Consider the following 18,468-nt stretch of genomic DNA (forward strand, 5'->3'; position numbering starts at 1 on the left):
CACACATACACACACACACACACACACACACACACACACATGAAAAGTGTTATTACCTTAGGATATGCGTGTGTACATGGCAAGAAATGCACTTATTGCTGTTACAATACAGGACTGGACTGGGATAACTTTATCGTGTAGTCTTTTTAGCAAGTGCCATGTACACAACACAAATCGTATATAGTACAAGTATCTACATTACCTTCATGACTGAGTTCTACAGTATTTATTGTAGTGCACACATGTACATAATACATATACTCTGATATTTTTTAAATCTTTGATTATTTGATGGGTAACAATTTTTTTCTTTTCTTTCATGTATCGGATGTTAAATATATGTGACTGTCATCGCCGAGTCTGGGGACAGGTTAAAACCAGGAGCCACTTCCTGACAATAGATACTTTCAACATGCCTGAGCTAAGAGAAACCACAAAACACTAATGAAAGAAGTAATTGAAGAAAGAATGATTAATAAATAGGTTCCACCACAATATCAAAATAACAGTAACAGGTCAAATGAATGTCCCATTTTATGAGGCTGCCTGTTTTTGAAAACCAGATTTTTAACATAATGCATTGCGCAGTTATTGAATATTAAATAGCTAGGTTAATTGCCTGCTCTTGAACAGAAAACAAGTATTAAAATGTAATTTAAAGAAAATGGGATCAACGAGTTTAAAAGAAAGTTTGAACATAAAAATACCAAAAGAATTATTAAAAAGTATTAAAATGCCGCCGCGAGTTTGTAAACACGCGACCTTTTGTTTGGAAGCCGGGTTACACGTCCTAGGAGAGGAATGATAAAAACAGGTTTCAACGTAAAATAAAAAAGTAAAACTTAAAATTTGAAATGGTTGGGATGAGCGAGATTAAAAGAAAGTTGAACATCAAAATACAAACAAGCACAAAATATCTGGGAGTTTTGAACTTGCGATCTCTTGTTTGGTAAGCGGGACTCACAAAAAGAAAGACAAAATGTGGGTGTTTATAAATAAGATAGCATCTTTGGAGCGACCACATACAATGAAAGTTGACCTTTTTGCTGGCAGAAGTGTTGGTTATCTCTTTAGCAGGTTTTATTGCATAAGCACAAGACTGTATAATGGAGAATAGGATGTTATTGTTTGAGGCACTTAACAGGGCGTATGACATGCACTCAATATTGCACATGACGAACACTACTTCTCAGTCCCTCCAAAAAAGAAAATAGACATGCACAGAGATATATAACACGTCTATGCACAGACACAATTTTAAAAGCAAAATTTTACACACTATCTGACAAAGAACGTGCAATATAATTAAATGTTATCCTAAATTAACCTTGAATTATATCACCTACACGCATATTAGCAATCGCAATGAATATCCACCCTACTACTGTTTACATTCCCCACCCACATATAATACTTTGTGGAACTAAAAATAAAACTAAACTTGTATTTTTGAAATATAAATTGAAAAATGTGTTTCGAAAAAAAAACGATAGTATCAACTCCTGTTCATAAGTACGCTGATATTAATATCGTCTTTCACAACAGTTCTCAGCTAATGAGCCGGTTTCCGAGCCGTCAAAATCTAGAGCATCGTTTGACAACGTCTCAAATCGGTATGGCTGAAATTTTGAGGAACGAAAATGTCTGTCCATACCTGAAATAGGTTTATTACTAAAATGACTAAATTCAGGAATAAAGAAGTACACAACAAGGCTGACTAGCAATTGTTTCAGCTGTCCCGTCTCTGATGTCACATAGTCACATGACCGGGAAGCTTATTAATCTTCGGAACAGTCTAAAGATCTCGTATACTTCAGTCATTGTTCAGACACATATACTAATATACGGGTGGCTCTATGCATAAGAGACGTATTTAATCACATTTTTAATGTTGAATATTAACAGAAGAGCAAACTTTTAAAAACCATTTAAAGAAGTTGAAGTATTTTTACAACCATCCATTAAGAAAATGACAAATGTATCACCATTTTTTTAAACCACGACTCTATTCCCAAAATGTACATGTGGTTTTCTTTCACGTATTGCCAAAACAATATACAATACAACAATATGCATGAACACGTTTCAATGCTCTGTGTTAAGAATTATATATTAGTTACTGTGAGCACATTAACAGAGCGGATTTAATTGCAATTACAATATATTTAGAAACGAGATAATTATTACACTTGTACGAAAAAGAAATGTAACAATGTAATACAAAGAAAATTTAACACCGATTACATCGATAATTCAATTCGCAAACGTTGTCACTTCTGTAAATTGTTGTTGTTGATAACAATATCATTCAATAAACAGGTATTGTTTTCAAGAAATATGTTTGTGGATAGATATTTTACCACAAAGAGAGAGAGAGAGAGAGAGAGAGAGCTTTAGCTATTGGTGGTGGGGTGGTCAAGAGATAATTATTGCAGAGGGCAGAGCATTTTTAATTCGTCCTTTACTCAGATCGGAACTACGGTCCACGGATAACAGCATTGATCACCTGGTCTGCACGCACCAATACGCACATCTCCACATAAAAAATGGAAATATCCGTGGATTTGTGAGTAGAATAAGCACTCTAATGTTAATACAGTAATTAACTCTCATCTAAATACGCGGTTACTCCGAATTTCTCTGACAGAAATCAAGACACAGGGGCTATTATAGAAAGTTACAATACAATTCAATAGTTTATTATCATAATCTTTTACATATTTATACAAATATTACAAATAGTGCATGGTTACCAAATGTTGTAGGTACATCTTCAAACATAAATGCAATACACAAATCGTCAGGAACAGAAAAGGAGAGGATAGATAAATTTAAACAATCGATGCAAAAAATTACTTTAGAAATAATATTCTATCTCTAATTTTAAACGCACCATAAACAAATTTCTCCAGTTAACTTATTTTCTTATTTCAATGTACTTGTGCGTGAATGATTTCTTCGAGAAGTACTTTGGAATGAGATTTCCCACGCAAGCTATTATAAATGGGGCATACTAGAGGACGAACAGAAATTCTCTAATCTGTATATACTATTCTATCTCCATATACCGAGCGGGGAAACTCGTCAGCTTCTAACTTCATCTTTGCCCCATTAAGCCTCTGACAAAAATATTTCAGTTTTACCTACCTACCTATCTACCTACCTACCTACCCATTTACTATCCACCCATCTCACCCAGTCTATATACTATCTGTCTATCTGTCTGTCTGTCTATCTATCCATCCATCCATCCTTCCATTCATCCATCCATACTGAAAACATTCCTTGTCGATGAAAATAGCAACAGATTGTGAATCCTAGGTGTCTATTCGGAAGGTCATCGGAAATAAATCAAATTGCTTAAATAATCCATACCGAGATTATGATGTATTTTGTAATGATAACTATAATCATTAAAATGGGACATGGCTTACTTTTCTTTTGGTTATAAACAGTGGTGTAGTGCTAAATAAATAAGTGAGAGAACGCAATAAAGAAGTGAGGAAAAGCATGTTACTCAGTTGGGGACAATAGCTAGCGCAAAAAGTAAGGGAACGTGCAAAAAGTAAGGGAACGCCGTTTCCACGCGTTCACACAGTACTTTTCCCCTGGTCGTAACCCTCACTTACTTGTAACAATTATTGATTTCCTAATGAAGTAAAGACACAAATAATTGGCATTCAGTTCAACGAGGGGAAAAAGTGGTGTTGAAGTGGTGCTGAATGAGTATTGAAAAGATGATATCAATATTTGTTTTCACATTCTTCTGGTCACTGCAGTTTTACAAAGAGTTTTCAGATCACTGGACAGTTTTTGTCAAAAATGAGACGTTGTATTTTAACAGCCGGATTTGTAGTGTCGATAGCGCCAGCAAGTTGGGTTTTGGCCGCTTCGGAAACCCCAGTCATTCTCGACAATCAAGCCTGTAGGGTTAGCTGATGCTGAAGCACTCGTTGTTTTCCGGTAACCGGAAACAATACCCACATGACCACCCGTTGCTACGACATCACCTTTCACGGGGCTGTTGCATCTTTCCCAACAGCGGGACGTGCCCAAGTACCACGAATTCGGATTGGCCCACTCTTCTGCTCCAATCGGTGAATAACGCCAAAACCATCTTGAAAACAAAAAGAAAAAAGCTAGAAATCAATTTTTCTTAAATAATGGTCCAATTTTCCCATATAATGAACTGTGAGGTAGTCAGTGGAATGGTTCCCCAACACACTGCTACCTATATACGGGGAATAATAATAATAAGAATAATAATAACAGCCAATGAACTAGATGTATAGCCACATTTAATACCAACAATTTTTAAAAGGTTTACCACTGTTTTTGTGTAATTACGCTAAATCAATTCAGTTAAGTTTAAAGCCCATGATGTGAATATTAGCTATTTAGGAATGTACAGCTCGGGTTGCCTAGTGGTTAACTTTTCCGCCTCGGATGCGGGAGCTTGAGGGTTCGAACCCCGCCCGGGTCATACCAAAGACTTCTAAAAATGGTACTAATATCTGCCTCGCTTGGCGCTTAACATTAAGAGGTCAGTGTTAGGACTGGTTGGACTAGTATAGGAATAATGTGACTGAGTGAGACATCATGCTACATATCTGGTTAATGATGCCTCAGTGCTCGACATCACTATAAACTGCCACACTGCAGACATCGTAGCGATATGACTGAAAAATTGTTAAAGCTACGTTAAAAATCAAACACACACACACAGGAATGTTCCTGCCTTCGTGCATATTCTCATATTTGGACATTAAAAATATACAGGCTTGTCAATTTTGTGATTATTCATACATAGACTATATTCACAAATCACATATTACCTCGTTATACAATAGTATCTACCGGACTCAATTTTTAATTTAAGAGCAATCACGCAAAGTTTATATAGTCTAATTACTTTTAATTGTTTCAGTTTAAAACAAACAACAATAAAGCAGTCCTTGTGTTCATGTTTTTGCATTCGACTATATTTTTTTTTTTTGGTGCTAACTTGTAGCTTTATGTTTATCAACCATTTTTCATCAAGTTGTTCATTTTTTTCATCGTTGCTGGAATGCAGTGAGATTCATCTCTGATATACGCGGCACAACGTTGTGCTCTTCGTCTCTTTGGCAAGACACATAAATAAAAGTGTCACGGTGAAGAGTTTGAGAACAGAGATGGCAAATAAAAACGAATTTTCTAAAATAAGCTGGTTTTTCTCAAACAGCACTTGTACAGCGCGCATCAAACTGTGAATATCTTAGACAAACATCTCAGATCTATAATTGCACTGGATGATAGGAATTCAGTCTTAATACTTACCCATTTGGCTTGTAAGTTCAAGCCTTGTCTTGGAATCACAAAATGCTGAGTCTGAGTTTAAGACTGAGTTTCAGCCAGTCAGAAACAGAACTTTCAAAGTAACTTTATTTGTGATTGGTGAGCATAAAAACGATATCAGGCTGAAACACCAGATTCTACCTTGCTCGCAGTTAGACCGTGTAATATAGGGGTAGATTTTAGTATTTGCTCAACAAAACACGAAAATGACAGACTACCTGTTTGGCGCGGGGCAACTCTCCTCCTTTAGAACATCTGCAACAAAAATGTTGCATTTGTTGGTGTTTGCTCCAGTCTCGTGACTACTGGAATACAACCACTTCCGACTTCCGATGTACGACCGGGCTCTGTTACCAATACTCTCCCCAGACGATGAAGCCTGGCACACCTGAAATATTATGTACCTACGGTAATTTTCCTAAGAAATTTTCATAGCACGCTTGGATACAATATTTTAATAAATTATAGAACGTAATGCACAAGTAAATTGTCGGTCATTACAGACAGCACATTTGCATTCGTGTTTGTTTTTAAAAAATGACACGTAGAACCGTTTTAAAAATGAATCTAGCTATTTTCAAACGTCCGGAATATCTCAAACACTTTACCAATAATACTCACCAGACAAATACAAAGGGCCACGAAAAGGCTGAAGACAAGTTTCTTGTGACACATGGCTGACAGTCGATTGCTCTATATCTGTGACTACAGCTTTCTTTATATCTGTATTTATAACAGTGGGTGAAATAAAATCATCCGTGTTTAAGACCTATTTATACTTGTGCCAGTGTCAAGAGGAGGAAGCGCTCCTTATCAGAGAGTTGTTTACAGTTATATTCCTTATTGAATTCGACCTTACTATGACCTATACGTTTCGTGTTTATTAAATTGTTTTACTTATACAGTATAGCTCTCCAGCGATCTTTGCAGAGGATTGTACTCTTACGCTCCCTATTCTCAGTGTAGCGACATGCCTTAAATAGCGGTAATTGGAAGCATGTCAGTATCTCGTACTTTCGTATCCCTTGCTGCAGTAGATACATGATTATCAGCACGTGCATACGTCTTCCTGGTTCTTAACAGCAGACGAATTCATTTGTAGAGAAGTTGTTTTTTTTTTTTAAATAATGCAAATTGTATACGCTTACTACTTAAAATCTTTGTATTGTCTATTCCATACTCCCTCCACTAAATCACCTGGATTATTCATCATAATAATACCCCTTATACAAGTCTCACTTTCTGATCTCTGCATTTTGTAGTGAATGCATCAACTGTACTCTAATTTAATGTGTCACGTGTTTAGGCTCTAACAAACACTAACACAAGAGAGAGTCAAAACAACAAGCTTTACAAAGCATTTAACAAATTATTTATTTCCCTGAAAAAATACTGTAGAAATAACTAATTAGACCTTACGGTTTTAAAAATCAAATCCAAAAGTAATCCAAGAATAATCCACGAATAAAATGTTAGATGTCCTAATAATGAAATGTTCTAATGAATTCAAGCTAGAGCCCGACGAAGAATACAAGATGGAAGGCGATGACGTATGATGTATTCTATACTGAGTCTACCGATCCTTGTAGAAACACAAGAAATATCACTCCGGTTTTCGAAATCCGAATAAAAAAATTTTAAGAAATATCTTTGTTCAAGAATTATGAATGAGCACAAACATATTTCCAGAGAAACGAATTAATCTGTTAGAATCCAAATAATCTGAAGAAAAATTAACATATAACTCGAAAAATGGCGACAATAGAAGGAAATGACTTTTGGATACATGACTTCTACTCAACTGTCTTCTAGCAGAAAAGTATTTCAGCCTAATACAAGCGCTTCTAAAACTCAAACTGTCACAACTTCTAAATATCAAGCTTTTGATAAGCTTGATTTTAGATCATTGTCTCTTCCTACATGTACCTATGGCAAGAATAAAATAATGATAAGAATCAAGACAGACCTATTCCAAATGCTTTTATTTCTAAGAGATCAAGGTCACGGTCATGTATTGAAAGCAATGCATTTGTTGGGTCTAATAAACCCCGTCTGATTTTATTATGGAGAATTATGAACTATTCATATCGAAAGGTTCTACATCACTCTTGGGTGATTCGGCCAAGCATATCCCTATTACAATTTTAAGAGACAGAGGAGCTTCTCAGAGTCGTTTATTGTCAGGTACTTTGCCTTTTTCTGAGATGTTTGCTTCTAACTAGAGTGTTCTTATTCAGTTAGAAAAGTGCGGCTTTGTTAATGTTCCTCTCCATTGTGTAAATTTGTCATCAGACTTAGTCTCAGGACCCGTGACAGTCGACACTGTGTCTATTTTACCCTTTGAGGGCAATCATTTATTACTAGGCAACGACCTAGCTGGAGACAAGGTTGTGGTTAGTCCACTTGTAAATGACAAGTCTTGCTTGGATCAGAAAGTCAATCCAATTGAAAAGGAATACCCTGATTTATTCCCATCTTATGCAGCCACCAGACCTATGGCAAAGAAAGCTCTTGTGAATGATGTTGATAAGGAAGTATTCCTTTAGCTGACACGTGCATTGGTCAGGCTTTTGATGAGGTCACGTTCACTCTTTGTTTGGATCAATCAGAAGGTATTGATCACAGTGATTCTCTTTTAACTAATCATTCTCTTTATTCTAATCAGGGTGACAAACGACAATCACTTGTCGTCGAACAGGAAAAAGATACCGAGATTTCCTTTTTGTTTCAAAGGATCATTAGTGAAACTGAAGCTACTGAAGTTCTTGTCTGTTATTTAATTAAAAATGTTCCCGACCTTAATTCAAAATTAGTAACAGTCACGTCAAAATGTTCTTTTTATAAATTTATTTTTATCTAGTTCCTTGTAAACAGAACTAAATTATTTTGACATTTAATGAAATTAAAAATAAAAAGATTTTTAAACTTAAAACAATTATATCCGATTAAAATTAAATCAAATATACATAACACATGACCCACATATAGTTTGATAACTGTGCCCTGCTGCTGTTGATAACTTTTCTAATCTATGCACTCCATAAATTATATGTATTTCATGCGTATTCTGTTACACCAGTTCTTTATTCAGTCCTAATTTCCATTTGTTAGATGTTTCTGATAAATAACTCTGTTATCTGTCGAAAGGTTTGAATTAGGAACTTAAAAATAACTCGAAATAAATATTGCTTATCTCTTTAAAATGCTGCAATTTCTTCGGTTGGCTTACAAATATATGTTGTCCAAAAAAAAAGGCCGGGGTGGGTGAATGGTGTTTTAACAGCAGTTTATAGACATTGATTGCTTTATTATACCGAGAAATATAAGCTAAGTACCTTTTTATATGACACAACGAGATAGCCAACGGGGATTGTGACTTGGGAAGGTATCGCACCCACGTGCAATCATGAGATAACGAATCCAACGCTCTACTAACTAAGCAACCGTGCCCACCCAACCCATCAAAAAAGGAAAAAAAAAATGAAATTGTAGGTACCTAAGTGATAAAGGGTTGGCACATTATCTCAGGTAAATTGAATTAACTAATTGATAAAGGGGTGGCACGTGTTTCAGGTAAATTGAATTCAAAAAGATTGTTTTTAGCATTTTTCATAAGGCCTCCACTCAAGCTAAAAAAATAGATAGCTACACAAACTTTAATGGATAAGATATGTTGCTGCATGAGAAATAATTGTACGTATCACTTTTAGGTCACAATATCTTATCTACTGCATCTGTTAAGAGGGGACTGTGTTATCCTGTACGCCTCTTTATACATCATCAGAGAGCTATGGCTATACAGGAATTTTCGTTATAATTTACATAAACATTTCAACTGATGTCTGACTGAAAACATCCGTGACGAGAGAGAGAGAGAGAGATGTGAATGACTCTAACTAGAAAAATCTAGTGGTAACGGTCCTTTTGGAGCATATATTCAGTACTTTGCCGGGGTTGCTGCATAATGAATTTCTTGTACATATCTTTTTCTGTTTTGTTTATCTTTCAACATGATTTGTTTGTGTGTGTGTTGCGTATATATACGTGTGAGTCGGTACACACGCAAACTGAAATAGTTGCTGCATTGTTTCAGATTAAGCGACAAATCAATAGCCTAATTGCCAGCCTTAAATCGGGTATACGTGATATTTATTCTCGTGTATAATCGGGTATACGTGATATTTATCCTCGATTATGCTGTTTCATTGAAGAAAGACCAGATGCTCAACAGCTTGATGTCTTGTCTGAGGGAATGTTCCCATGCGTGATTGAGTGTTTATAAATTCTTCTGAATGGATTCCCAATCGATGTAAAAGAAAAGATATTTCTTCGGCATTTATCAGACATGAAGCTTTTTACATATCCTTGTTTCATCATCAAATTGAACATTTAAAAATGTGTGTACTGATCTAAAAAAAGCTTGATTTTATGTTTAATTTTCGGAGGGGGTTATACTGGGATTTTCTTTCGAGTCTGCAGATTCTTCTTTATTTCACCGCAATAAAAATTTGTTTCCAACGAATACAGTTCATATAACAGATTAATTTAACTCCCATCATTCTGGAGGTCCATATCATATACAATAAGAAACTGGTGCCTGTCTACACAACAACCTCTTCGCAATGAATATTTTTTAAAAAAAAGTGATACCCTCTATCTGTAACAAAACCGTACAGCTAATATTTTTTCATCCAGTAACTCCATATAAATTTCTCAGATTTGCTTATTGTAGTAGCAACTCTAAACTTATGGGATCAATATCTGAGAGAGCAAAAATAGTAGCGTTTACTGACATTTAACGTCTGTGAAAATTATTAATAATAACCGTTCATGAAAAATTATTCTCGTCACATCTGTTTGACAGAAATATACCTTCATGCTACTTTCACATTAAGGCTCTTCCTATTCAGAGCCGTGACAATAGGCTACCAAATTTTCTTTAAAGATGGTGTCTTGGTAGTTTTTTCATGAAGGATTTTGTCCAAATATCGAAGAGCTATAACATTCAGCAAATCAAACTTCCAGAGTTGCTGTTTTATTTGAAACGTTACATTTGTCTCAATTTAATATTTATTCAGAAGTTTTTCTATTTCGTCTCAAAGAAAATGAAAACTAATTCTACTAGATAGAGATTGGTGATGCCTATAAGGAATACTTTTGTTTTGACTTGACCATATAAAAACTACAGAATAATATTCGAAGAAATCGTTCATTTTCCATTAATTTATCTCTTGATCTAATTCGTCGTTGGGGCGTTACTGATGACTTTGCTACAATCTCTTTTCATTTGCACTGTTTTCCACTCTTTGACACTTTGCAAAGTCCATACCTGTCTAATCTTTGTTCCCATCTCTTCTTTCTGCTTTGTTTTCTCTTTCCTCTCACTGTGCCCTGTAGGACTGTCTTTGACAGGTCAGACGAGACGCGACCATACCAACTTTGTTTGCGTTTCTTCACGGTGTTGAGCAGATCTTCATGTACCTTGGATTCTAATGAGTACCTAAGGAACCTTCGACAACATCTCATCTCTAAGGCACGGATTCTTCTCTAGTTCTTCTGTCAGGTTTCGTGTCTCACAAGCATACAGGAATATGGACATGACGAGGGAGAGCACAAGCTTATCTTGGACACAAGCGTAATGTTGATGTCCTTATAAATAGCCTTCAGGATAACCAGTGCAGTTGTTGTCTGCGCAATCCTTGAAATAACCCCAGGCTTGGAAACTTCGACAGATGTTATATCATCTGGATACTTGAAGCTTGTCACTGTGCCATATTCTGTCCATTCATTCTTATTGCCTCTAGATGCCACCCGGTTTGTTTGTTGTTAGCTCGGTCCTTTCAGAGCTGATCTCCATCCCATACCTTAATGATGCCTTGTTGAGACGGTTCACTAAGGTTTCCAGTTCTTGTTCATCTCCTACTAAATCATCGATATCATCAGTGAATCGAAGGTTGGTGATTGGTCTACCTCCAATACTGACACGGCCCTCGTTGTCTTCAAGGCATCAGACACGATCCTTTCCAGGTTCCATGTTGAAGAGAGTGGGTGAGACTTGAGGACTATTTGTATCAAGCATCATATATATATATATATATATATATATATATATATATATATATATATATATATATATATATATATATATATATATAGAGAGAGAGAGAGAGAGAGAGAGAGAGAGAGAGAGAGAGGAGAAAGATTTTCTGCATTCAGCAGGTTTTGTTCAGTTTGAGCATCCCCGCAATCAATAACTTAGCCCCTGGATCATAACTTAAAAACTATCAAGATCTTCACCTGGAAACCATAAAGGTATTTTGTATGAAAAGACATATTTACACATGAAAGTTAAAATGCCCTGGGGTCCATCAATACTCCACGGGACTTAGTCCCTGGGTTACAGCTTGAAAACTGACATTTGCCTATTGGGCAGTCTTTACCCACAACCATTATCAAGAGCCTCACTTCAGTTTTAGGCCAAACCGAGGATGTGCTGAGATACACGTTTTACATACAGATTTGGTTACATTGAGATATGGTACATCCTTATTTTTAAATTAGTTTCTGCTACTAATTTTGATTCAATTTCATTTCATTTATTCATTAATTGGTATCGTTTATTTTTTTAATTCTTTTTGTGTGGGGTGGGTGTGAGGGGTAGTAGCATGGTTTTATTAGCTTTGTGTACCATTAACACAAAATTCGAGTTTATTATCATGACCTATCGCAGATTTCTGTATTAGTTTTCTTACGTGCATTTCACAAGCATACTTGTCATTAATTTCAGCATGGCCTTGTTTTGTGTTTTGCGCAGGCATGGCATTGTTTATTACTCACGTATTTACTTTCGCTAACAATGAACTTTTCAAGTTTGGATCCGTTTCATGACACTTCCATCACTCAAATTCCGACAGTATACAGTTGTAAATATTTACAAAATACTCAAAGGTGTATTGAAACTGACATTGTGTGAGTTTCAACACGTTCGTTTGTTTGTTAAAATAATCACATGAACCAATCGTTGCTAGAGATAAATATAAAAGTTCCTGTTATGACTGTTTACGGTGTACTATCGGTGGATGTAAATGCTCGGGATAGCCTGAAGAAGAAACGAAGAAAAGAAGAATCCGTGGGTTATCTTTGTTATTAAATAAATAAAATAAATACTGTTGAATATGAAATGGATATCTGAATGAATTGCAACTACTACAGATAATGCTTCCTGTAACTCTAATATCATTATAAATGCCTGAAGTATTTGATGAATACTTGACCTAATAATCTAACTATTTTCAATGTACCCCCCAACGTTGTATATTTTTAATGTTACTATTAGTATTATTATCAGAGACAGCTTCAGCAAAATCTTACGCTCTTCGTACTATTTTTAAAAGGCCTTGAATTAAGAAAGATTTACAGTTAAAATAATGTTAACTTATGAATGATTTATTTCGGATGGTCACTTAAAACGCCAAGAGTAAACATAATTAAACGATTAGTCGCATGATTTATGCACAAGCGATGGTAGTAATGTGTGACAATTGGCACTCAAACGGGAATAAACATTACGTCGTGGGTTAATAATGGGAGAAACATGTTTGATGTGGTTAGCCTCAGTACTTTAACTAACATTCCACTGTAGGTTCTATACATAGTGTCCCCACGTCGTAAAACATTGGTTCAAAGAATGTATCAACTCTGGCAAAAGTTTGACCTATGGGGGTATACTCTGGCTTCATTATGAATATTAAGTCGGTGGGGGGGGGGGGGTGATAGGCTGTTTCCATGTTAAGATATTCTTGCCTTGTATAGGAAATGTATTGTTACAAATTTAAGTAACACATTACATGCTTTATTTATTGAAATCGATTACACCGCCTCTATCTATCATCCGCTTTTTCATTTGAGTTCAACCCCACCCTGCTATTCAGTACCTGCATTTGATATACAGTCAAACACACGCACCTGCTATCTACTGAAAATGGAAATAGGGTTTAAACACACACACACACACACACACACATACATACATACACGCTATAGTACCCTAACATATATACATATATACGCATACACACACGCTATACTACCTTCACATACATACATACATACATACATACATACACTCTTTTTTCCCTGCCTTTACTTTTCTGTTACGTTGTGGTCATTGTGGAACCCAATGACCGTTATCTTGATAGACATATCAAGTATCTTGGCTTTATCTCGAGCGGAGTAGTGTGTAATCTTACTGAAAATATTGTTTCGAATGACTCTCTATCAATCTCAGACGAGAAAGGGAACCTGTTCTGACTCATATACATAAATCTGAATTAATATATCATTTTAGGGTGAGAAACTCTACATGTAGAGAAATAGTGTGCACCCTAGTCAAAGTTTTGAATCAGGATGAATAGAGACCAGAAGTGGCCAAGAAACAACGACTACTTTCGGTGTCGCCTCGTTTACTGAGTGTAGTGTCAGCAAACGTGAATGCCAGTGACTTCGATGATGGCATGAGTGAGCCCGAACCAATTACATCTACCTCTACCACATGACCAAGAGAGAAAATCAGTTAAGTACAGTTTTCGAATATTATTTTCAAACTCGAGAGACTCCCAAAAAGACTTAAATAACAATTTGGAACTACAGCTTACATGTACAAGATGAAGCATAATGTGTTCAAGTCTAAAATGCCACAAAAGAATGAAGCGCTTTTGATTACAGATTTATGAAATTCAATGATTGAAACGACAATGCCAAGATAAGAATGACAATACCTTGAGGCTAACCGTCATTTCTCATGATACGGCATATAATTTATATTCAAACATTATTCAGAACAGTGAACTGAATTTCCAAAAGTCACCTTTGAGATGAGCCAGTCTCGTTTGCATGAAAGTTGGAAATGTATCGTTTAAAGATTTTATGAGTTATTTAGCCCTGCCTTTGAGCAGATTGACTTAAACATTTCGAATGAGAGAAATGACAAAAGCTGTTTCCACACTTTTCAATACCGAAAGTAGTCTACACATTGTGCTTCCGCATTTGCCTGACGTTCGCTTTTACGACCCCGACGGTATGCACACGGAACAACAAGAAGTATTCTACCCCTCATCAGTCTTCAGACCCTTTTGACTGGATCTCTTGAAGAAAAATTTTACCTCAGTCTTCAGGCCCTTTTGACTGGATCCCTTGAAGGAAACTTTTACCTCAGTCTTCAGGCCCTTTTGACTGGATCCCTTGAAGGAAACTTTTACCATCGCTAAAGCGCTTCGATAAAACTATATAAAAATAACTGAGGACAAGCTAGCCATTATACCCTCCATCATTATCTCTCAATTTGTCAGCCGTCAATATTCCGCCGAAGCTTTGCCTGGTTTGATTACTTGTGTGAAAACGAAGACAACTAGATACAACATGCTAGGAACGGTGGAGAAGAGAACCAATGTCAAGGATGTATATTTACGGGATACTGAACTTGTTTTCCTTAACGAGATCCAAAAAGTCTTATCTCTGAATTCATCATGGTAGAGTGGAACGAGGAAAGATACCAACGACGCCTGAGGTTAGCAAGTCAATGATACCAAATGATAGAAATGTAAGAACACTCCTTGACGCATTGGTGAAATTTACGGCATGGACAATATTTAACCTTTTACACAGAACGACAATTTGGTAGGAGGTCGAATCAATGTGACGCGATTGCTTTGTACGTGAATGGATCTCGTGGAAAGCATATCAAGTCCATCAGCGTATATTCCTTGTACCCTTGGGTGTGTAAATATGCTCGATTCCCTACCGTCTATATGGATGTGTTGACAGGATATGTCGACGTAGAACACATTCGCCAATAAGATGGTATGAATAAATGTAAAGTGTTGCTTCCGACGAACTTGTACCATCTTGTTTTACCACATCATTGCCAAGGGAAACTAATATTTCCTTTTTGCCGTACGTATGATGACACATTTAATCAAGGACAACACTGTCGCCAAAGTGATCAAAAACTTGCCCTAACAGGAAAGTTGTTGTTGTTGTTGTTGTTGTTGTTGTGTTTAACGCCATTTTTCAGCACACGATAGGCTATACATGGCGGCCAGTATTAATGGTGGAGTAAGAACCCGGGAAAACCCCCGAAAGAACCACCGACCCACGAGAAGCTACTGGCAAGCTTTCTTACATACCAATATTGTCCAAATCCAAGACTCGAACCCATGCAGACAGAAGTGAGATGGCAGTGGTCCGTAACGGAGAGCGCTTTAGACCAATCGGTCACTCGGGGCCCCAATAAGAAAGTGGGTGAGTGTCAAATTGTTTCATGCTCTCTGTCGTAGATACAAGTAGTTAAAAGTATACTAAATTTGGCACCTTTTTACACCACAGAACAATATCAAAACGACCAGAACTCCAATAAGGATTTTTTTCAGGTTACGTCAACGACTTCCTAAAACTAAAGTATCAAGCTAGCGGCTATCCTTATTGGTGTAAGACTTCAAACTACAATGAGACATTCAAAGAAAGGTACAGCTTATAAGGCATTGCATCATGACTTACACCCAACTTTGACGTGTTTAAAGACGTTTTAAAGTCAGGACAATATCAAGATTTTCGCGTGAAATGTCTGATCCTCATCTTTGTAAACAGTATATGAAATTGTCTATCAGAAACAAGTGCGACTTCCAAACCTCAACACTTTACCTTACGGACACGCCGATCTCCATTATAAAATAACAGAGTGACGTGATGTGATGTGATTTGGATTTTTAACGTAGCTTTAACAATTAGTCATATCGCTACGATATTTGCAATGTGGCAGTTTATCGTGATGTCTAGCACTGGGGCATCATGCCATAGACATGTAGCATGATGTCCCACCCAGTCACATTATCCTGACACCAGGCCGACCAGTCCTAACACTAACCTCTTAATGCTTAATGCTGAGCGCCAAGCGAGGCAGCTGTTAGTACCATTTTTGTAAGTCTTTGGAAAGACTCGGCCGGGGATCGAACCCACGACCTCCGCATTCGATGCGGACGTTCTAACCACTAGGCCACCGGAAATAACAGAGAGTTCCAAGACAAGTAGATCATTGCGTATAGAAATGCCGACAAAGAAAGATGAATTCAACACCGCAACTGAGTGAGGGACAACTGCGGGCCCCAAGTTCAATACTAGTTAAATATTCCAATACGTGAGAACTTTGACATGTGCCTAGGTGATGCCGTTGCTTTGCCTGCAGCAACCGCCTCTTGTTGGACCTCTAGGCCTGCAGGGCGAGCTAGCAATTGTTTCATAGCTCGGATTGTCCCAACAATTGGACCGGGTTCTTTTCTGCTCCCATCATCAAAGTGCTTGTTTCCGCAACTTTTTTCTCTAGTTCCGCGGTTTCACGCGTTGGTTTGAACAGCGGTTCAAACGTTTGCTCGAAGACCACTGTGAGATCTCATGCAGTAACATGTCTTTAACACATCTGAGGCCTTTTATTACATTACAAATCAGTTCCTGCATTCAAGAGCAGATTTATTGCGCAATCTTATATAACATCACTGGCAAAAAGCGGCATTTTATATGATTATCATGATGTTAAATTGTCGTGTCTAAACCCACGTGATATTTGTGTTGGGGTCCACCAGTTACGAGAAAACAACAGTACGGGTCCTTAGTGACCTAAGTAAGCATGTCACGAAATTCATCCCATGAGACATCGGCGGCCAGCCAAGTCCAATAAATTTTTCCATGGTCAAACGCGTCGACGCCACGAAATATCATCAACATGTTACAGTTTTGTATCATTACTTTAGGGACGTGTGCGTATCGTTGAGTCAAAACATCACATCGGTGTTTTTGCGTAGACCTCATGAAAATTTCCTTCCCGGATTGATTTGATGATCAAACATCACATCGTTGTACACTACACTATATTGTACTTGAATCAGTGTCAGCAATGGTAGGAGTTTCATCAACTGTGCAAAAGAAATATATGGATTATTACAAGTGAAGGATGATTTGACATTTAGCGCGTCCTTAAAATCTTCGAGAACAACATAACATCAGTTGACGGCTCAGTCACGTACAACTCATGTCATGTCAACCATCTAAAACTCATATTCAACGCCAGCTGAGTGTTTAATGATCCAGTTGGACCATTAAGCAATGCAAGAATTGAGTTTGGTGATATGGAAAATGTCAATACAATTGTTGTATAACACAATCATGTCTTCATATTGTGTGCGATGTAGAATATGAATTTCTACTGCAAATCCAACTCGAGTGCAAACACGTAATGGCCGATATTCGCTTCAGGGAACATACGTTCGATGTGGAGCAATGAAGTTCAAGTTCTTGAAAAACTTCGGCGGCGGCGATATCGCTGCTGAAATAATGAAATTACCAGGAATACCATGGAGCAAATTTATGTAGAAAGATAGAATGGAACTAGCATTACATAGTTGTGATCTTCCATATAGGTAGAAAAAAATATTTATTTGTACATTTGATTTATTCTGTGGAATGCTGAAAAGACGTAGTGTGCAAGATGAGATATAATGACAGGGTGCTTAGACTTCATCAGAGAATATAATATTGGGTGATTTTTGCGGACAATTCCTGGTATGAAACAGTTTCTAAGATCTGCGTAAAAAATGGCATAGTAAAACAAAGTGATATTTTGCTCAGTGCGTTTTGTTGATGGGATAGGCAAATTAATGGTTGTAGAAAACTGAACGGAGGTGTCATAAAATGTATTAAAGTGATAAGCAATATGCGACTTATTTACTGCTGAATGAGGCTTCTGATAACTTCACCTTTAGAGAGAGGAGTTTCAAAAATATAATCTAAAGTTTCAGTCATACAAATAAAACTGATTAATTTGTGTCATTACGAAGCAGTAACAATCTTAAGTAATAGCTCGTACCATTAATGACACAAGATCGTCCTGTTACTGTATGCTTTGCGCGCACGTGTTTGCTTAATCAGCTTCCAAAACTTTGAGATAACTGGCCTTGATTCTGTTCATTCATATTTGTTTTTATGCTTATTATTCTCTTCTTTTTCATGTTAATTACAGGTATGGGCGTGTTTCTACTCATTTTAAAATCCATCAAATTTGAATGTAACTATTAAATATAAATT

The 18,468-nt window shown here is 36.7% G+C and overlaps 1 protein-coding gene across 1 annotated transcript; it reads right to left on the reverse strand.

Annotated features, from left to right (window-relative positions):
* Positions 1–2,683: 2,683 nt before the first annotated feature.
* On the reverse strand, positions 2,684–6,124 carry LOC149770789 (uncharacterized). Its single transcript, XM_089949119.1, has 3 exons — positions 5,959–6,124; positions 5,556–5,725; positions 2,684–4,117 (listed from the first exon to the last, which is right to left on the reverse strand). Exons 1-3 carry the CDS (start codon positions 6,010–6,012, stop codon positions 3,838–3,840), a joined length of 504 nt encoding a protein of 167 aa, XP_089805245.1. The 5' UTR covers positions 6,013–6,124; the 3' UTR covers positions 2,684–3,837.
* Positions 6,125–18,468: the final 12,344 nt, after the last annotated feature.

The sequence above is a fragment of the Sinohyriopsis cumingii genome, unplaced genomic scaffold (genome assembly GCF_028554795.1).
Source record: "Sinohyriopsis cumingii isolate HCF-2022 unplaced genomic scaffold, ASM2855479v2 utg002349l, whole genome shotgun sequence".
Classification (NCBI taxonomy): Eukaryota; Metazoa; Mollusca; class Bivalvia; order Unionida; family Unionidae; genus Sinohyriopsis; species Sinohyriopsis cumingii.

Coding starts and splice junctions, on each gene's coding strand:
- LOC149770789 (XM_089949119.1), bottom strand. CDS start 6,012: ATGTGTCACAAGAAACTTGTCTTCAGCCTTTTCGTGGCCCTTTGTATT. Junction 5,726..5,958: donor TGGCCCTTTGTATTTGTCTG/GTGAGTATTATT, acceptor ATAATATTTCAG/GTGTGCCAGGCTTCATCGTC. Junction 4,118..5,555: donor AGTTGCCCCGCGCCAAACAG/GTAGTCTGTCAT, acceptor TTTGTTTTCAAG/ATGGTTTTGGCGTTATTCAC.